Here is a 23,111-nt window from a genome sequence, read left to right on the forward strand (position 1 = left end):
CACCTGTGGCCATGCCACAGTGTTTTAGTACAGTGTAGATGTACTCTCAGGGGCCTGGAGGCAGCCGTGGCAGCATAGCTCCAATGGCATCATGCTGCCAATGAGCCGGGGGTCAAAAATAAGAGTATATTAATCCATCCTTCAGGAATATGGTTTAGAATTTAGCAGGGTAAATTTTGGGGCCTAAACAAGTTGATAGTGTCCATTTACATTCTCACCATTGTAATTAGCTACCTATCTCTCTGCAGTGCACTGAATTTTATACTTTCACATGCAGATCTATAAACCATCACTATACTCTGTTAAACATTATCAACGGACTAAATTGAGTACCAAAGTTCAGCTCACTGAACCATCAGGCAATATCCACCTGGGGCATTTTCTCCCCTTGATGAGCACACGTAACTCCTAGTTACATTAATCACACGCATGTAGTGAGGCAAATATACCCAATTGTATGTTCAGCTTGTCAAAATGTATCAGTTATTCAGTTAGAAAGGTCTGGCTGCATGAATCATTTCAGTATTCATTCAGCACTGAGCAGGTTTGGAAAAAGTTTTTGATGGAAACATCTTAAATGAATAGGAGTTGTTCTTTAAAATCTTAGATGAAATGTAGGTATAATGATGTAGCATAAGAAAGAATTGGGATTACTAAAGAAAGCACTTTTTCTTCTGATTCTGTCTCTCTGAAACTCTTTTTTTGACTCCAGATAATACTTGCATTGTTGTAGGTGGTACATGATCCCTTAGGAAACTAGCTAATTCCCAGGTGGATGTCACCAAAGCATCCACATGATGTTATGTAGAGCAACCACATGAGGATCTCTTTGTTGTGACCTTTGTCCTCCCCCTTTCTCTTCCACTCTCCTTACGTTGTCTTCCATCTAAACTTTGACTCTATGACCTTTGAGGCAGGGACTGTATCTTATTAATCTATAAAAAGTGCCTACCATACTCTTATGGTGTTATATAAGTAAAAAATATATCACTACCCAAGGACTTGCAAATTTCCCAAGAAACTGAAAGTCTCCATGGGGCAATGTGCTAGGGGAAAAACCTCAGGGCTTGCCTCGACAAATACTTGGTGTGCAGGAAGCTGGGGTGTAAATCTACAGGTCACAAGTGTGCCACACACTGCCTGTCCATGCGGGCCCTGTTACTGTGCACTAAAAGTTCCCTATGGCACTTTGATTTACTTTGCTAAACAGGAGCAGGTCAGTGCACACTAGGGACCTTTTAGTACTCTGTAGCAGGATACACATGGACAAGTAGTGTGCAGCACGGTTGTGCCCTGTAGATTTACACACCAGTGGGCTGCACACCAACTATTTGTCTCGGCAAACCCTAGGATTCTGGCCACTGGAAGGGAGTACTGGTTAGGACTCTTGCCTAGAATGAAATAGACTTTCTCTGCCTTGCTCCTTAATGGGAACTCCCGTCTTCTCTCCCTGACTAGGCTCCCAGTGTCATCTGCCTCCTTACCCTACCTGTTCCTGACACCTTCATACAGCTGGGAAAGAAAGAGGGCTGAGCTGGTTTCAGTGGGGAAATAAGGAAGGGACAAAGAAGAACTTGGTAGGGAGTCAACAGAGCTAATGAACTGATAATCTGGGGTGGTTGCATTTGGGTGAGAGGGAAGTACATGCTTCTCAGTCCACAGGTGGTTGGATGCCTTGGGTGTCCTGGGACTTGTTTAAAATGGGACGATAGAACAGGACTAGAGGAGGGTTTTTTTGGTCAGGGGAAGTGATGGAAGAGGGTTCTCTCTTCTCAAGGGAATGTGGAGGGAGTGGTACCAAAGATAAGTTTATTCTTGCTTAGTGCTTTAACGTTGAAAGTTAAGCATCATAATGTTCCTCCAATCATAGTATTTTGTTGGCATAAACAGCTGCAATGGCTCCCAGTTCTGATTCTGGTTAAAGCTCTCTCATTTCCACTCCAGCTCAGTTCTGATGTTCTTCAGTGTCCAATGACTTTGCAGTGAGATATTTTTATGCCGTTTTTCTTTTCCTTCAGATTTCTAGACAAATTTAATATAGTGTAAACTGACAGATTTACAGCCCTGGAGATGGAAACTAGCCACAGAAAGAGTACAGCACACAAAGGATCAGGTCAAGTTTCCTCAAACTGTACCACCAGTGCCTCAACCTTGACCAGAAAGGACTATTGGCTAGCATTTAGTCTTTTTATTTGCCAGTCTTTGCATCTCTGCTACTAACAGGGGCACGAGACAAATATGAACAGATGGAATCTCTGCTTCACTGTTCATGCATATATGTGCAATCCTGTTCACAACCTGCCTCCCGTAGTTCCCTTACCACAACACTGCCATTTCACTTAAGCAGTTCAGTCCTGAAGGACCAACTTAGACAATTAGACAAGAGATCTGGGCTCTGAGGGATAACTGAATGACTTTTATGCAGTAAACTTCCTCCATGCTCCCTTTACTTTTTTCCTTTGTTCTCCTCTCTCTCATTTTTGTTTCTCATCATTAATTTTTTTAATCAAGTCTGCAGCACCCTTGCAGACACAATGAGATGGTAATGTGACTGAGCTGCAAGAACCTGAACACATACATTGCCTCTCCTGCTGTTTCATGCCCATTCAAGTTGTTCTGATCTGATACAGACAGGGAGAAAGGCTGAATTTAGATAATGGGATCCTGCAGCCAGGCCTTATTTCTGTTCCTGCAGTGTTGCAGGGAGGGAATAAACACCGTTTGGGTGTCCTGGACCAGGTAAATCTTAGGTGAATTCTGGAGAAAAGGCTCATAGGAGAAAAAATATTTTAACAGCAACATTTAATTGTTTTATTCTGTGAATAATGTGTGAATTAGTATAGTCATTTAGCTTAAGGACACAGATTAGGGGCTGTTTCCTTTCCCCTGCACTCTCCAGCTCCACTGTTCATCCTTCTCAGGCTCTAGGCTCCCAGTTGCCTTTTCCCTTGGACACACAGCTGCCTTTTCCCTTGGACACACAGCTTCTCTCTCTTTCTCTCTTCATTCACCACCACTCTTCTTCCAAATCTCATTTTCTCCCCACCATCTCTGTCTCTTCTCTTAACAACGTATCCTCTGAGTTCACCTTTCCTAATTCCTGCCCCATATCTTGTCACCATTTAAAATGATCCCCTCACCTCTACTTCCACTTTATTCAAAATTCTGTGATTTTCATCTTCTCTTTGCTCCTCTTCATTCTTGTTCTCTGGCTGCTAGCACATTTTTAAATCGGGGTGTAGGAGTGGGTGATGAACTCTGGAATGGTATGTGAATTTCAAAACCTCTGCCTTATGAAAGTATCTTTTTAAATCATTTTAAAACAAGCCATTCCAATACTGAACATGGCAATGACATATTATGTTGGACATGTTATGAACAGGAAAGAAAAACTTCACAACAGAAAACAAACCACCACATTCGATAACTGTTGTAAGGGCAGCTGTGTGACCCACTGGTGAGCATCTTCTCTGTGTCTGATCTGCAGAGGATCTGAGTTTATTACAACCTCAATTAAACAGCCCCAGCTAATGCAGCTCATACTTTTAGCTTTGGAGGTCCCCGATTCAATCCCCAGTGCATCAGCTAAGATGGCAATCATCACAGCTGCACTTCAGAGGTGCTCAGCTACCAGCAACAGGCACAATATGAAATCAAAGTAGAATAAAACTGAATATTTGTTACTTCTGTGAAGCAGTTTTCATATGAGTTCCATAGAGATGAAAGGTGTTATACAAAAACAAGATTGGGAAGTTTTTTTTTCTGCTGATACTGAGATAGATATGAAATCAAGGGTTACCCTTCTTCAGATATAGTTATTGTGTGACTTCAGACTACAGAAATGTCATGCGGAAGAAGAACTGAAAAACTAGCTTTCAGAATTCTTATATAACTGGGCAGTTCCAAAATGGGAGGTACCTGAAGTCCCGGTCTTCAACCATCCTCCCCAGTAAAGAGGGGACTTGAACAGTTACAGATAGCACAAAAGAGATGATGTAACTGCTCAATTACCTTCAACTGTATTCCTGCTGTATTCTACATGAATAGGATACAGACTGATTAAGGGTCTAATGGGACTGACGTGAACTAAGTTTATGAGAGAGAGACCTGGTACTTACCTACAAATATACAAAGAGTATAGATGCTAAGAAGAAAAAGATTCAGGATTTGATCCTGAGAGATACCCTTCATGGATTGCTGGGAATTCCCGGTGCTCAGCATCTCTCAGGACCTGAGCATAGTACATTTAGGAATAAGTGGATGTTAACAAAAGGAAAATTTAGGTTACATTTCAAGAAATAATCTTCCAAGCTGTGATGCATAAAGATGAAGAATAGTGTCCCAACATAAAGTGGTGAAAAAAACCCACCCCAAAAGACATTTGAAACTAGACTTTACATGGTGGTAGAAAATATACTGTAAGATTCAATTCTGTGTAAGCAGGAGGCTGGACCAGATGACCAACAGGGTCTTTTCTATCTCTAATTAATGTGCTTTTCTATCATTCAACACAATAATATCACCTGGCACTTTTCGTACGTGTACTGGTGTTAACCTTGGGTGCCATGGCCAAATTCCAGCTCATGTAATTATCTTTGCCTACCTAATTCCCCTTGAAGATTCAATTGACTTCAATAGTCTTCACTTCCTGTCACAGCTGTTATATTTCACTCCAGAGGTAGTTGCATTCCAGTAGAGGGATCTTTACACTTTGGATGAAGGGTTCAGTAGTGGGGTGAATGGATCTTTATCCTGAATATGTGCATTAGTTAAACTTTATAAAGTACTTTGGGATCATTGATGGGTGTTCCAATACATTGTGTAGATGAAAGACAATGCTCTCAAAAATCACAGACCAACTTGTGGCTCAATACACAGAACGTGTAACCTTCTCACCACCAGCGCATGGGATGGATGCATAGCAGAGCTCAGCAGTAAGCTTTCTCTCCCAGATCACTGTCCTGTAGAGCTCCTGATCGCTACAGAAGAGATGCTCCATTTCCTCCCCATCACCTTCTCCTGTGGAGCCCTTACCCTCTTCTCCAGCAAAGCCACAGCACTCACTATCTGTGATTTTTAGCTCACAAAACAAGAGTAGGTGAGCAGTTGTCGAGGACTGTATGGAAGCATTCGTTATACAGTCCCTCGATAATGCAATATCAAATCTCTGTGGGCCATGATTTATTTATGCTAAATTTCAGCTAAGGACTGCGTACAGATGAGCTACAGAATCCTAAAACGTGAAAATAAGAATGCTAAATGCCCTCTGCAAGCGTAACAGAAACAGTGCTATAGTAAAAGCAGGGCCACAGTAACAGCAACGGTGCCAGCATAGTATGACTTCTGTGGAAGAATTTGCAGTAAACTAAAAGGCATGAACTGTAAACACATATAGGAATGGATGCTCAGCTGGTGTACATTTTCATAGCTCCAACAGCACAGAAATTGTACAGCTGTATTCTTAAAGTTCTCCTATTAATACCCTAAAGGTTACTTTTATGAGTATGTGTCCGCGTATGTTCTGAAAGAATAAAAGCAACTTCATATACTTTGTGAATGACAAAGAAAAATTAAGGGTGGATGGTTTGCCCTTTCATACTGTATGAAAGAGACACTGGGTTTATTAACATAATTCAGGCAAAACAAGCCACATGGCTAAGTGTAACTATGAAATATGTATGAACAAAATATTTATTTTATAGAAATGTAATACGAGTAAGAACTACAAACATCAGAAAATATGTCAAGAAATGTTGCATGTAAATAGTGAATTATAATTTTGCAAGGTGGCCCTTATCCTGTGTTATTTAAACAATCATTCAAATTCTGTATAATCTTGATTCTTAAAGTTCATGTTTCTGATGTTGCAGAGTGATATATATTAAACAGACGTACACATTTATGTCTCCGTCTCCATCTCCACTCACACACTTTATATACATTTGTATACATTACCTACACACACAATATAGTACATACAGGATGGAGGCAGCAGTGAGTATGGTAAAAAATGTAAAGATCAGACTCAATGAAGCACGATTATTCCTAATGTTGAACGTTGCCTAGGTTCTACCTATTGTCCTATTCGATTCTGATGTCCTAAGCTGCAGCAGTTTTACCCACCATCAGAAATGGTACAACTAATGAAAGCTAATGAAATTCAGTCTACTCAAATTATTCAATGTGGCTTTAGAAGACATACTACAATTTAGTTCTGACCATCTAAGCAAGACTTAGAGAACATTTTTTGAAATTCAGTTTAGACTGGATTGAGTTAAATCATCACACATATTAAAAGAAAAACATGATCCTGCTCTAAATCATGTGCATGCCTAGTACGGACATCAACTGCATTCACTAAGTGTAGTCTTTTTATGAGTGAGAGATGAGCAAAGTAAAATGTCAAAATACGAGGATTCTGGCTCCTCCAGATCCACCACCACCAAAACCAGTAAGAGTACCAGTCTGCCTCGTAGTTTTATCTTTCCTGTCCCACTGAATTCTGTTGTTGACACATAACCAGTGATTGGTCGGGTTAAAACCTGCAGTTAAGCCTCCCTTGTACTCTGACCTGTAGTAAGATTTTCCATCAGGAAGCAAGCAGTGTAACTCCATTGAAAACAGCAGCACAAATGCATTTTCTAAGCTACAAGTTACCTGAGTTCAGTACATGGTCATGTAGGTTCCAATCCCACAACCTTACTCACGTGAACAGTCCTGCTGGAGTCTATTCTATACTGCATAGATTTTTATATTCTGCTCCTCACGATAGTATCTGAGCGCCTTTTAGTAGAGCATTAAGCAATGTGACTACAGATCTATCATGTGTTGTTTGTTCTCTTAACCCCTCCCCGGAAGGAGAAGCACGCAGAATGGAGTGTCTTGTTTTGGTAGGGTGCTGGGATTGTGGGGTTTTTGTTTTGTTTTGTTTAATATACTTATTGCTATCTATGTCTTTATGCTAGAGAAAGCAGGTCAAATAAACACCCCGTTCACTTGGAGTGGAAAGTGGTGAGTTTTGGGATAGTCCTTTGTTCATGGGGGAGTTCATTCCAGAGTCTCCTCACCCCCGGAGAAGGTTCTGTCTCCTGCAGAGATGAGCTAGATTCTTATTTTTGAGAGTTCCATTGTGCCAGAATGTGTGTGACTAAGGCTTCTTCCACTGAAATGCCCTTTCAGTTCTGGTGCTCCAAGCTACTACCCCTCTCTTCATTCAAATTCCTTGAGACTCACTTCTGATGTGGGGCGTATGCAAAGTGACTAAATAGTAATTTTTTGAAAATTTGAAATTAGTTCCAATTGAATCATAAATAACTGAAGATGCCTAACTCAGTAACTGTGTGATCTTATTGCTTTAAAGACTCTCACCCCCACCACCTCCCTAAAGTTTGTAACCCTCACCCATTGCATCACACCCAAACTGAAACTGTAAATTCATCAGGGCTGAAGTAATTTCTTTCCATTGGTACTGTGAAGCACCTAGCACACATCTGAGTGCTGTAGTAGTGATAGTAATAAATGATTGTAGAACAAATCAGTTTTTGAGTCAATGTTCTGGCATCTTCTTCAGTCTATACCGCAAGAATGTTTCCAAATTATAGAGAAATGTGATTCACTATTACTAGGGCGTAAAAAAAATGAAATGTCCTTAATTTTCAGTACATATGTAAGAAAATTTACACGTTATCAGATGCACAGAATGAAAGAAAACTTATTAAAAGCAAATGCATGAAAAACTGCTTTTACAGCAGAGAGATCTTAGCTTTAAGTACAGTTTAAAAAAAGTTAGATCAATTAGCAATCTGTGAATGTTAGAAACATCTTAACAGTGTCTCGGAGATGAAAGAGTATACCACAGAAAGAGAAAAAGGGGGAAATTAAATTATGTCTGCAGTCATAATGAATCAAAGCCCAGAAGGAGGTCTCCGAATCAGCAGGTTTTGATGAAATATTAAGGAAAATGATTATTGAGGGAAAATGAATAAGACTTTTTGATTTCTGCAACCTTTAAATCACACCTAGCTAATTAAATCAGCCCAGATGCATTCCTTCCTTCCTTAAGGGGTGGGTTCATGTGACTACATTTTAGGAACTATGCACATAGTTGATCTCAGGCAAGTGGACAAAGTGCAACTTAAGAGGATACATAAAACAACACAGAGGAAACCCTTTTACTATTTTTATACTAGATTTATTATGCCAGTGATAAAGAAAATCAGACAGTTTTGTAGCGTTTTCTTTATGGCACATAATACCCAATGCCATATACTACAACTATTAGGTTACATGGGAGGCATGAGCTGGAAGTAATAATAAACCATGTCTCAGTGCTATAGGCCAGAAATTGAGACTGTTATCTTCCATCGCCTCTGTTTATTAAGTGAGGGTGCTGATACGAGGATTAGTCTTAGGTGCCCAATAGTAGGACTCTTTCTATAGGCACCATATTCTTCTGCACTAATGGTTTACTGTTTGGATGCAGGGGACATTTTTATTAAATAATGTATTGTATTATACAAGTGCTATATATTATTACAAAATCTATTAATATTAATTTACTGGATGGCTTATAAAAATTAAAATGAAGCAAAACTTGTTCTTTTCATGTGTCTTTCAAATTAATTAATGTAAATCACATAAAACTGCATAAAATTATCACATACTGTACTAAATTGCTTATCAGTTACAAACATCTACTCTATTAATTGTCAAAATGTTTCTTACGTCCATAATCTAAGAAAGATCTGCATGCATGAGTCAAATACATCAGACTGAAAACCTATTTAAATGTCATTGGTATTTTAAGGGATGGAAAATAATTCTGTAGAGAGTAAATACAACTGATGTTACAGGAACATTTTTCAGAAAATCATAATCATATAAAATAGATCATGTGAAAAACCTTTTAACTTCTAAATATCTCAATATCTGAGCCATAAGAAACAAGTTTCAGAGTAACAGCCGTGTTAGTCTGTATTCGCAAAAGAAAAGGAGTACTTGTGGCACCTTAGACTAACCAATTTATTTGAGCATGAGCTTTCGTGAGCTACAGCTCACTTCATCGGATGCATACCGTGGAAACTGCAGCAGACTTTATATACACACAGAGATCATGAAACAATACCTCCTCCCACCCCACTGTCCTGCTGGTAATAGAAACAAGACTTCAGTGTTCTTACATATAAACTTTTAGTTCTTAGAAAATGATGCCATCATTCACACTGTACCAATAGGTTTCAGAGTAACAGCTGTGTTAGTCTGTATTTGCAAAAAGAAAAGGAGTACTTGTGGCACCTTAGACTAACCAATTTATTTGAGCATGAGCTTTCGTGAGCTACAGCTCACTTCATCGGATGCATACCGTGGAAACTGCAGCAGACTTTATATACACACAGAGATCATGAAACAATACCTCCTCCCACCCCACTGTCCTGCTGGTAATAGAAACAAGACTTCAGTGTTCTTACATATAAACTTTTAGTTCTTAGAAAATGATGCCATCATTCACACTGTACCAATAGGTTTCAGAGTAACAGCTGTGTTAGTCTGTATTTGCAAAAAGAAAAGGAGTACTTGTGGCACCTTAGAGACTAACCAATTTATTTGAGCATAAGCTTTCGTGAGCTACAGTTCCACAAGTACTGTACCAATGCAATATACTACTGGTTATACAGTTTGAGGAGGGGAAGAATGGGAAGCATTATATCTTTCCAGCCAAAAAAAGTTAAACTTTAAGAAACTACTCAACTTCCAGGGCTGTCAATCTGGAACCTTTCACAAGCATTAAATCAGTTTACAAGATGTTAAAAGGCATTAAAAAAAAAACCCCACACATACACACAGTGATGTCATTTCCTTCCTAAAAGTTCCTGTACAGGATTCTTTTCCCCCCGACAAGGCTGCACCACTTCCGGCAATCATGAAATACTTGGATCGGAAGCAGGATATGTTTTAGGCCACATAAACAAACAAGGCAGGCTAACAGAATAAACAGTGTGGTTAAATATAGTTTGTTTTACACGTAAAGAAGACTGATCATAAAACAACAGTGGGTCAAATTGAGTTTGCTAATTATAGGAACGTTATAGAAGTTAACTATTATACTACCTTTCACCTATCATCATCATCATCTTATCCGTTAAAAAGTACCAGTGTACTGTACAAGATACACAAGGAGACATGCTGTAACTTAGTTTAAGGCCTCTGGATCCTGCAAATATTTACTACTGAGGGTAGATTATACTTTCCTGAGTGGTCCCAGCGAAGTAAATTGGGCTACTTACAGGGCCCTAAATGGTGGGAACAGAGGAAATGCCTGGCATGTCTTTTATAAGAGATATCCATGTACTAAAGCAGAGTGGGTAAGTATGAAGCAGTCACACACGGTTCCTCCTCCAAGGTAATTCATTTCATTTATTTTTTTAAAATAGGAAAGAGATGAGGTGAGAGTACTAGGAGCCTCACGGATGGGTACGAATTAAACAGTATTTCCACCCTTCTTCACAAGGCAATTCTTGTACTTCCTCAAACACCGTTCTAAAACTACTTCTTGTTTATTGCAGTAATTGTGCTCAGAAGGGGTACAACACATGGGACAAAAGTGTACAGTATTGTGTACATAGAGCAGGATGGTGAGAGAAAAAACATAGTTGGATTTAGAGATTATCCAAAGTCCTGATTATCTTTGCTTCCTATGCATATCTAAAAGGGATATTTGTAAAAGTTGATGAATCCAAAATTTGACCTGTTTTATAAATGACGTGTAAAACTCAAATCAGCCTTCTCCACAGCGCTACAAGTGGCACCTCTAAAATACCCATTTTGCAAACTGTCATCTTTAGCCAGGACACTGTAAACGTTCTGATACGCATGACTGCTGCAACAGTAATAAAATTCTGTTTTTCCCCGTGAGCAGATAACTACTTTTCTTCATATGCACAGTGTGTTCTCCCCTAGCTCTGCCCATCTATTTCCTTCTTATGATCAGGCAGCACACTGAAATATATAAAAACCCTACTTTCTAATGTGCTCCGAGTGTCAGGGTCTTGAGTACTTCACAAGAACAGAGAACACAGACTGGAGGGACAGCCAAAGGTATAATAGGGAACAAATTTGCTTTCTATTTGCTGAGGCTCATACTCAGCAGAAAGATAGGCATGTGTTAGTATTTTGTAAGTTTTTGGTTTTGTCTGAAGGTTTATATGGCTTGTGAAACGTTAAGGTGTAGGAAATTGTATTCTTCAAGCACTTCCATTTCAAGTACTTGATAACTTTCCCCTACCACCTTTGGAGCACTAATAATGCCCAGGAAACATCCATTATGCCCTTTAGAGATTTTTTAAATCTGTGTATGTCCACTGTGAGTGCCTAGTACAAATGGAGTGCCCTCTGCTATAACTATGTTGCACAACATCAGGCCCCAACTGCACATTTAGGTCAACAGGACTAGAAGGGAATGGATGTTAACGGCACCTAATGGGAAGAACATAACACTTCCTTTGAGAACTGAAAGAGCTATTGCTTTTCAAAAGCATTTTAAGGCTTTCAAAAATAATTTACTATATTTTTTTTCAACAAGAAAACTACAAACAACAACTACAGCACAGGTATGCTGAGTAGTAGAGAACTTTGTGTGCTCGCTTTGTTGCTAGATAGTTCATTGGGTGGAATATATTTTATGATAATCACTTGACACAGCAGCTTCTTTCTCCTTTATATCAAGTATTGCTTCACACTAAAGAAAAACACTGTGCAAGTTTATTTTTATTAAACTTTGTCTTCCACAGCATGAAAAAACAAAAACTGCTTTCTTCTTTCACATCTTGGCAACAGGATGTCTTATTATTCCACTTTTGCATCTAGATTGTACAGTTATACTGATGAAGAATGACAAGTTTTGAATTTCTGCTGTGGTAAATTCCACTTTTTATAACTATCTTGACTCATCACAGAAAATAGCTGCACTTAAATAAATCATTTACAGAACTGACCAGAGTTATTGCTTACTTCTAGAAAATTATAACAACCTTTAGGTATAGTAGTAACAAGGTGTACTTTTGGGTGGAACCCACTTCACTTCCTGCTTTGTAACCTTCCATAGGAAGTTCATTTCCTTCTTATCTTGCCATACATTTTCCCACTGAAAACATTTCTAGAAGTACTAACTCATTTTGTTTTTGGAAAAACAACAAATAGCTGTCACCCTTTAGACTACAAATCAAGCCTGTTTGGAGAGGGAAGAAGCAAACATTCCAGGGTTTCAGTGAGGCTGTGGTAAATGTATAATTAAGTGGTTCTCACAACAGTGTCAGCACTTGGGATCTAGTCAGAGAGTATATAGAACATCTGAGTAATTAAAATGAATGTTTTGAATAGAGCTCACTGTAAATCTTCATTCCGCCCCCCCCCCAATAACCCAAACACTGGATAGTGTCACAGCAAATACTGCTCACAATAGGGGCTCTACATAAATCCTCATGAATTTATATTAAAAATTGTTTTATAGTCCCTCAAGATTCAAGAAGGAAAAAGGAAAGCAACCTAAGTCCCAGGAATACTGGTGCTATTAGTTTCTAATGGTTCCTAGATCCACAGGCCTATAAGACAGAAAACTATTTTTAGGCAGTCTAGGGGGTCAGAGTTGCTGGTTTATGGTGTGGGTCGTGGAAGAACAGGAATGCACTGAACTGCATTAAAGTATGAGCGTAAGTGCTAAAGTCAAATGGAATAGTAGTAGGCACAAAGGATCCCACTGAGTCTCAAACGCCATTTACTAGCCTGTCCTCAGTTCACCACAGTCACAGGAAGAATATGCCAGAAGGAAGAGAAAGATGAGCCAAACATGCATGCCCCTCTTTTTTCAGGTATTATTTTCAGCTTCGTGCATTGGACAGGTATGACTGTTAGCTGTTCCCCACAATGTTGTCATTGAATTACCCAGGACAGGATGCATGCCATTCTTTAAAGCCCCTCTTAATAGGAAGTCAGGTTCTCATTTATATTAAGCCTATTTTCTCCATTCTGCCAGTATAAAGGGGCCTTATAATGGGCATAAATTAAGGCTCCTTTACACTGCCAGAGTGGTGAAAAGAGGCTTGCTGTAAATGAGACTAGGGCCCTGTGTTTTTGAGGTAACACTAATGAAAATATATGGATTTTTAAAAAAATTATTTATACAGCACCACACATGAATTATGGAGACTTATGTATAAATAAAACTGACTGGTCCCTGCTCTGAGAAGCTTACAATATAAAGGCCTGATTCTGTTACCCTTGCTCACATGAAGGGGTACCTTTATTCTGCAAGTAGCCCCATTAAAACTAATCTCAGTGCAGCTACTTGCAGAGTAAGGCAGTACTGAACAAGAATAAGGCTGGAGAATCAAGCTCTAAGACAGATCATCCATAGGAACGATGACAATAAACAAAGGTTGGGTGAGGTAGGCGCTACTCATAGCCTTATTCAGACCAGGCAGTTAACAGTCTAAAATGTCATTGGTTAGGTGGTTTATATTACCTTGGTCTTTCATTAAATTGCAATGCTCCTATACCAGCACCTCAGAACAAATGAAAGAATTGTCATAACTCTTTTTGTGTAAGAGAAAATCTTGGCACTTACAGGATGTGTCACCCTGAGTAATAACTCATATCTTCATCTATTATGGGTATGGCAGTAAGCTTAGATTTATATGTGTGAATGATACCTCAGACTTTAAAGAAAATTCCTATGACTGACATTACTAATAAAGGAGAAGTTTAATATAACAGTATGGGTGTCTTAGTTTTTTTAACAAATATTTATCCTGGCATTACTATATAATATTTCATAGCTTTTGTGACCTACTGGGCTATTACAGAGAATTATTTCACATAGGCCAGAAAGAATGAGTCTGTTTATTCTACTCTTTTAAAATGTATTTTGAAATTATATGAGGATGTGTCTTGCTACTCTGAAGAATTCATTATTCCCACCTCAAGTTAAGCAGAGATGAACACTACTGAACAAATAATAGTTAACATCTAAATAAAACGCTCCCTCTCATTTGTAAGAGCAGCAAATAAAAATCTGTGGTGTGACCTTAAATTTTTGAAACAGCAGTTGCCTTTTAGCACTATACAGATGATAGCTGAGGGAACCGATTTTTTTTAGGGTTTTGGGTTTTTTTCAGTCCCCAAATATTTCTTTGACATAACTTGACTCCAGTTTTGATGGAAACGAAACCAGTTCATAGAGGTCTCTTCTTCTAAAATGGGCATTTTTCTTGTTAATGGTCAAATGCATGCAAAAAGCATATGATTATGGTATTTATGTTTCCATTAAAGTGTCCTCAGTGAGTTGGGGGAGTCTAGCCTACTATTTTCAAGCTATTTAGATTTGCAGCAGCACAGTGCCTATTTTATTTCAATTATATTTGAGGACAATGCACTCTTGGTGGGAAATGATTACATGGCGACAGCCAGTGAATGCCCATTAGGAGCTGTGTTTCTATGGACCATCCAACTATGGATGTTAGGTGATAGCTATAAAAACTCGATTGTATAGCATCATTGTCATCTACATGAAAAATATTATTGATCAGCAATCCATGTTTTCTTCCATGTTTTCTTCTGCATGATGTAAAATATACTAACACACACATTTCTAGCTAAACTAAAAGCCATATCTACAGGAATGCAATTTCCAAGACACCCTTTTGGTCCAGTCATGTAAAATAAACATGCCTCATGAACTCCACCACATTTCTTTCTTTTTAATGTCTAAAGTGAAGAGATGATACGTTTAAAAAAGTCTGAGCAGCACAAACTGTCTGTGCAAATTATTAGAACACAGAATGGAACTAATATAGCAAAGACAACTAATATAATTACAGATGAACTGATAACCAACCCCTCAAAGTGCCTGAAGAATATTGAAACTGGAACAAAAACCATTCTTGGAACATATAAGTTCCCCCTCTGTTAAGAAAAGCCACCTATTGTACTACCTAGAGATTGATTTGGAAAACCTGTTTAGTGCTACAGAAGACAATTTGATATGACTAGAATTATTAAGATTTAAAATGGGTTTTGAAAATCACTGAGGCTTGTTATCTACCTACATTACTGTAGGTTTGAAATCTGCAAGGATTTCATAAAAGCTCAAAATGAAGAACTTCACAATGTCAAACTATATATATGACTTGATTGATGGTACCCTTCTTTATAAAAGAACCATCTTACAGTACCCATCACTGATTTATTTTCCTCTAACCTCAGTTAAATTCTGCATACAGAAGTATTTTGAAGCAATCTGAAATCCCATTGGGGTGCTGGAACAATTTGTATAGTGGGGGTGCTGAGAGCCATTGAACCAAACTGTAAACCCTGTATATGATGGAAACCACTTCAAGCCAGGGGCTGTGGCAGCATCCAAAGCACCCCTAATTCCAGCCCCTATGAATCCCATATGGAAATTTACTAAGAAAAAGGTCCTAGAGAAGGTGCTCATAAATTCTATTATACAGAATTCTTGTAGTCAAAACTGGTGTGATTGAAGTTGCAGTTAGGCAATGGATGACGGGATGGATCACTTGATGATTACCTGTTCTGTTCATTCCCTCTGGGGCACCTGGCATTGGTCACTGTTGGAAGACAGGATACTGGGCTAAATGGACCTGTGATCTGACCCACTATGGCCGTTCTTATGTTCTAATGAAGCACCTTAACTTTTGCATGAGAATTGACCACAATATTATCTATACCCTCAGTTAGTAAGCAAACACCTCACTCTCTTTTGATTTACTTTGGCATTATATGCATCATTTTCATTCACAATTTGGGAAAGGTGTGGATAGATGCTTTCAGGAACAAACATTTCTTTGTCTTTTCAATGTATTGCAGAAATTTGTCAAACATTGTAACAGTTCTCATGACATTAAAAAAATCTGAGCACCCCCCACTCAGCAGGGAAAAAATGAATTTTTAGTAGCGTGCTGATTAGAAACATTAGGATGCAAAAGAAATTTTGGGACAGTTTTTGTTTGACAGTTTACAAGGAAAACACCAGAGTCATATCCCATAGATGCTATCGCTATAGCATTCTTACACTTAACACAGAAACCAGCTTTCACAAGATCGTAATGAGCAGCCGTATGTTTATATGCTTTATCTACTGCTTGTTATCATTCATATAGCATGACAGTTAAGGTTACGCAACTTGACGGCTAGTCTTGATGAAAATAAAAGTCATCTCAGGATATTACAGAAAAACAAACCCTGACCATAGCTCACAATTAGACATAATAGTTCTATTGTAAGTTAAGGAAAAATTTGACATAAGTTCTGAACAACAGTATGCAAGCTATTCTGGAGATATTTTGTTTACAGGTTTCATCACATGAAAATTCAAATAACCTTTCAAACATATTTAAATGTCAAATTTTGTTTGGCACTATACATAAACCTGTATAGAAATAAAAATGTTCCAATTAAACCACCCCACTTTTAATATAAGCTAAACATTTCAGATAGGGATGCTGTTAGAACTGTCAAATGGCAATCCACCAGATGATCTACTGAGGAAATACTATTTTTATTCATTTCTGTTAACATCTACAATGGCTGCTAGCCGCTTTCCAAAGAGAAAGTAAAAGATGGTCTCTACTTAGGAGAGCTTACATATTTAAAGACAGATAGGGTAGGACACTGGAATGCGTTACCTAGGGAGGTAGTGGAATCTCCTTCCTTAGATGTTTTTAAGGTCAGGCTTGACAAAGCCCTGGCTGGGATGATTTAGTTGGGGATTGGTCCTGCTTTGAGCAGGGGGTTGGACTAGATGACCTCCTGAGGTCCCTTCCAACCCTGATATTCTATGTTTCTATGATTCTATGACAAATGGGTAAAACTTATAATCAGAATGGTGATTAGTCACATCGTTGTGATAAAAGTTTATGTCAACATTAATATAAACAACATGTTTTGGATGTAAATTCTATTCCCAATTACTTCTCAAATTAGCCACTATGAGTCATCAAATTCCCTGTGGGCAACATGAGAGGTGGGTCATCAGAATAAAGTTGATTGCTGAGAGGTTAGATGCCTTGTAAACAAGCTTAGGAAGGGGCAGTCAATACATGGGAGATGGCACAGAAAAAGGCATGGAGATATTTGTGTGGGGAAATGACAAAAAGCAGATGAGACTGGCATCACTGGTGAAGAGGAGGCAGTGGGGGCAATCAGAAACAAGATGAGGGCTCATGAGTAGAAGGGGCAAAGTTATTCAGGGCTTGGAAGATGGTGACAAGAAGCTAGCAGGTTGATACAGTGCTGAGGCACATGTCAAGGTAACGCATAACCAGAGGGTAAAAGAATGTCTCTTATAAATGGCTGGCCAGGAGACACTGCCCTTTTTTGGATAACAATCTAAGGGTGAATTAGAATTTCAATATTTCCAGGCCAGACTACTGTAACATGATCTGCCTGGAGATACCATAAAGGCCATCAAGAAGATAAAGATGGTGAAGCAGGCAGCGAAGCATACTAAAGAAGACATGCACACATGATGCTCGATTATGAACATACCACACCCATCTCCAGACTCACCTACTGAATATTAAATCAATTCCAGATCCTGACCTTCATTCACAAAATCCTAAACAGACTGGAACCCATCCCAGTAATCTCAAAGACTGGTACTCACCACTATGACCAAGAGTGGCAGCTGCATTCAAACACGGTTTTCATCTGTCAGAGACGAAGCTCTTGCAAAGATCAGATGCCAAGCTCTCTCAACTAGGACCCATAACCACAGATTAAGCTTTTGATAGGAGTTTAAGCTGAGCATAAGCCTCTCGGACTTGCTGCAATACCCATATTTTAATGGGGGTACTTTCCAACTCCATTTGGAGTTTGACTTCTATTAAGAAGTGGGAGGAGAGAGCGGAGACGTAGGGTCCTGTTGGAGAGTATTCCATGTACTAGACAAGATAGTGTCAGAGCCAGATACGATCTACTGTGATGGGCACTTTACAAATATGATTCCCTTTTCATTTCAACAGTTCAGTTTTTCCCAAGTTTCATTCTTGTTAGGTTTCCTGTCTTCCTTCTCTTTAGTCAACCCTGCTTCCTCACTACCCTGTTTTCACGAAGTCATTTGTCCAGATGGCTGTTTCTGCTCCAACTCTAGCTTTTGAATCGCTTTTTCTCAATTTTGATGGGTGTGCTGGGTCTTTCCTTTTCTCCTGGCATGATCCAATAGTCCTTAGTGAAGTCCTCTGTACTTCCTGGACTTCAATAACTAATCACTTGAAGGTGCGAACAAGAGACTAGTGTGCTCTTCAATTCTTCCTTCTCACCACAGTCCAACAATATCCCAGCCATAACTTCACTTTTGCTCTCTCTCACTGTCCTTGATCTTTCATCAGCGATCCCACACAGTTAGTTAGGTCAGACAGGTCTTACTTTTCTCCCTGCCAGGTTTTCATCAAAGATAACTCTTTTTCTTCATATGACATTGATACTATTCAACTCAGGCATGAAACAGTGCCTTTGGTCTAACAAAAACAGTTGTAAAAGTCAGTGTGGCAACCATACTGTCCAACCAGACTGTCTTGATTTTCAAGGTCACTAAAAGTGATGTGATTTCTGGCACCTAATTATTTTTCCATTGGTCAATACAGGGTTAAGTAAAAAGGAAGAAGGTATGTAAAACTTCCAAGTCTAAAGGTGAAACAGTCTTTGTTTAGACCCATAAGGTTTCCCACTTTAAAAAAAATAAGCTGTATATTCAGACTGTATTTATTATAAACAATTTTATATTATGCACAAAATAGGCCATACACCATGCATATTTGCTAAGCAATTTAGAAAAGCAGAGTGATTGAAAAAGGAAAGGCAACCATATGTTACTGAATGTTAGTAAAAATTTTTGAAAAAGTCCACCTGAAATTTCATTAGTTCTCAATATCTGATGGCATATTTTTCTGTTATAATGTACATATTTCTGCCATGCTGTAGGACCCTTTTAAAAAATATTTCCCACTCGGTCCAGCTGAGGGTTACCCATAACAGTTTCCATCCGTCTATTAAAAACAGCTCTAAACAATCAGCTAAATTATAGGTGACGGCGACATCCCCTTGAGGTCAAATGCTACATCATCACTGGCACCATGGGAATTTAATGTCTGTTGGTTTTAAATTAAATATTCAAATTTAAAGTTCTATTCCGATGTAGGTTACAGACCTCAGGTATTGCAACCAGGAGAAATGGTTTCATTGGGTTATTGTAAGTGCAGCAGCATTGATCTTTTGAGAGGAAAAGGGGGCCTCTATGAGCTAAAATGTATCTGCGATGAATGTATATATTCTATTGAATTACCAATGTCTTCTGTACTAGGAATTTAGAATTATTTTTTACAAAGTTTAGACAATGCAAAGCGACCACGCCAGGAATATGAACTAACAAGACAGGCGTTTCTTAGTTATTTAATAATCAGAGCTGTGTGACCTTTGCCACATTTGGTCTACAGAAACGTAGACAATTTTTGCCATTTCTAAATTGTGGAGTTTGGCATCCCAATTTTTGCTGTGAATATTCAGGTGAATTCAAGTCTCAGCTAAAACAGAGTAGAGTTGTACATGATTTTGGAATGAAGCAATGCAAAACTGACATATTTAGCATAGTTTGGCCACCAAAACAAAGAAACAGCTCCCCACATGACCACCAAACAGCCACACACAAATTTCTCCCCACCAGAGTCCATGGTAAGGAAGTTGGCCCAAATCCAGCCCTAGTTCACTTATTTGGCCTAGGTTTTCTCAAAAAGATTCACAGAGCTGAGCTGAGGTTCAGATTTGCAATAAAATCAGAATCCAGGCTTTGCCTGGCTTTTGGTTTCATTACAAGAGTTCTGTACAGCTCAAATAATTACTCCAAACAGAATTCAGAACTGTCATTGTCCTCCAATCATATTAGCAAGACCTCTGATAATTAAACTGTTACAAGTTTGACTGTAATTTGAATTATACTAAATAGTAAATCTTGGGTCCAAAACCATTTAAAAAAGGAGATGAAATGTTAGAATCATTACAAAAGCTTGTGCTTCTCATTCCATTATGACTTGATTTGTGTTAATTCAATATTTTTCTACATAAAGGCTTTTTAAAAGCCATTAATAAAATGCAGCTCTGGCTTTACAACTGATGAACAGTACTCCTATGGCAAAAACATTATGAAGCTGAATTTTGAAACACAGTATTGATTGATGTCTGGTGCCTACCTGTCTACAGGTGAAGACTTTGAATTTCTTGGTTTCTTCACTTGGGCATACAGTGCTTCAACTGTCTGTCCTTCCTTGGGGCTCTGTGGCCTGGTGTTCAAAGTCATTGCGCCACTGTTTGTGGAAGAGTCGTATGAATCCATTCCAGCATACACTGGGTCAGCCTCACATCCAAATGTCCGGTTAAAATCTTGGATCTCGGCGTAGTCACGTTCGCGAGCTTGTCTCTCTCGAAATTCCCGAGTTTTAGCTTGAATTCTGCAAAATAAAAACAAGGCCGAAACTGAATTTTTAAAAAATAACTCATGTGAAAATACTTTTATTCACAATAATATACTTCTTTCAATGCAAGGTTTTTTCCTCGCTAACTAGCAGGCACTTTAGGGCAATATTGCAGGCATATCCTGTACATTCAAGTGTTTTCAATTTCAGTCTATGGGCTGGTCTACATGGGGACAACTCAGGCTATGTCTATATGGCCCCACAGTTCGGACTACCTGGGTGTGAACTGCAGTGTGGGCCAATGTGCTGTGCTGTAACTCCTCTGTGTGGATGCTGTGGGTGTGAACTAAAAGATATCTAAGTTCGTGTTAATGTAGCTCTGTTTAAACAGGATTACATTAACCCAAACTAAGTACCTTCTAGTTTGCATTTGTAGCGTCCACATGGGGGTGTTACAGCATAGTGCATGCTGCAGTTCACATCCCCTTAGTCCGAACTGTGGGGTCATGTAGACAAGCCCTCAGAAAAGTTCATCTGAATTAACTTAAGGTGGGAATTATATATGCCAAGGGTTGGTAGGGGCAGGTTTCATTCCTGTTGAACTCCATAGATGTTTGGTGAAAGCACCGATTCCTCACACAAAATAACTGCCTGGCCATTCCTCTCTTCCCAGCCACTGTTATCCACTTTTTTAGGTAATAGTCACCTGCTTACAATCCACTCACCTATCCTAACGTTGTCATGGAAAGTTTGTGCAGGCTCAGTCTGTTCTTTCTAGTGATCTTTCCAGCACTAGATATTGCGACAAGACTCTATACTCAAATTCACTTTGAATGAAGTGAAGTGGACTCCAAGAGACTTTATGGTATACAAATAAAAAGCAATAGGTTGTGATTTTCAGTTAAGAAAAAACAGAAAATACACATAGGTGCAATATGATCAAGTGAACATTACCAGAGCAAGTTAACTTTTGTCATTCATTCATTTATGAAAGTTTTATTTTGAAAATCTAATGTTTGTATTAACAGTAGGGTTTTTTTTCCATTTGATTTTTAGGAAAACAGAAAATCTAGAGGCAATCAGTTTGTTATACATCTCTCGAAGGACACCTGGAGAGTTAAGGGCACTTTTTACTGAAATGATTCAATTTCCTCTTTTCAAATGCTCCTGATTTTTCTCAGATTAAATTTTTTTTTTCAAATAGGCAAAGGAACTAGTTCTCCATGAGAATTATGCCCCAAACAAGTTTCAAACTTACACTGTTTTTGCTGTATGCCTGTTAAAAAATAGTGTGATTACAACTTGTTACACAGTGGGGAAAAGGCATATTTTTCACTGTCCCATAATTCAAAGAACAGGTGGTTCTGATTCAAATTGTTTGCAACCTTAACTATACTGGGTTCTATCTATAATACACAACATATAAACAAAAGGGACCAAAGCCTAAACATGACCAGCTTTAGCTGAAGATTTCATTTCTATTTTGAAGTTCTATGTTAATTGTATTTTGGGGGCTTGTTGTAATATCAACCATCTGTTGATATTACTGCTATCTGAAAAGAAAAATAAATAAGGGAGGTCAGGCACTGGTAGGTTCTGGCATTTTATCTGCAGTTTCAAGAGCCATCATTTCATCACATCCTGGAAGCTTTAGTTGATATTGCCTTGACTGAACAAATATTTCGAATATTGCAGGCAGCCAACCTTTTAGTGCATGAAAATTGACAATTTAACTATAAATGGTATGAACTAAAATGTGTATTGGTCAGTCCAAACTATGCCTGATATGATTTTTACATGTGATGATTATGAATTGTTCCTACCCAACTGGTGAGATCATCCTTAATGTTACAATGAATATCACATTGCCATTCTGATGAATTTAGCCATGGTTTTCCCATGAATATCACATAGCCATCACCTCCTGGCAAGATGTACTTTGTAAAGTTTCATCTATTCTTAATGATAGTCTGCCATTCATATATTCATGGGCCACTAATGTTTTTGCAGCAATGCAGTATCATAGCTCACGTGACCGCATATGATTCAACACACAGTGTTTCTCTCTTCTCCTATGGCTGAGGATTGATAAAGTAAGGTGTTATGCCAATAATTATGGTAGTTCCCAGACTAGTTTGTAGAATATTACCTATAATTAATTAGTAACGCATATCCTATTATACATATACAGAATTATAGAATCATAGGGTTAGAAGGGTCCGCAAAGTCCGAAATTTAATCTATATCTGCTATGCTGTAGCTTGAACCCATTGCCTCTTGTCCTGCCCTCTTATCCATATTATAATACACAGAGTTAAAAATTAGATTCAAGCCTGAATACCATATAAATAGACAGGTTTCAGAGTAGCAGCTGTGTTAGTCTGTATTTACAAAAAGAAAAGGAGTACTTGTGGCACCTTAGCAACTGGGGTGGGGGGGAAGAGGAGGAAAGAAAACCTTTTGTAGTGATAATCAAGGTGAGCCATTTCCAGCAGTTAACAAGAACCTCTGAGGAACAAAGGAGCAGTTTTTCTGTGAATTATAACCCAAGTATTCAATTGCCACTTACAATCAGTAATGTTTTACACACAGCATAATTCTAAGGTTAAAGTTTTGGGAGGCTCCTTTCTACTG

The 23,111-nt window shown here is 38.5% G+C and overlaps 1 protein-coding gene across 13 annotated transcripts in view; it reads right to left on the reverse strand.

Annotated features, from left to right (window-relative positions):
* Window positions 1-23,111, reverse strand: part of PARD3 (par-3 family cell polarity regulator) — a 658,792-nt gene that overhangs the window by 107,416 nt on the left and 528,265 nt on the right. For all 13 annotated transcript variants that reach the window (XM_084618459.1, XM_084618465.1, XM_084618467.1 and 10 more), the window contains one exon: window positions 20,256-20,513. In XM_084618459.1, coding sequence (XP_084474585.1) covers window positions 20,256-20,513 — 258 coding nt within the window. The remainder of the gene's footprint in view (window positions 1-20,255; window positions 20,514-23,111) is intronic.

This window comes from Lepidochelys olivacea, assembly GCF_965140295.1.
Source record: "Lepidochelys olivacea isolate rLepOli2 genome assembly, chromosome: 2".
NCBI lineage: Eukaryota > Metazoa > Chordata > Testudines > Cheloniidae > Lepidochelys > Lepidochelys olivacea.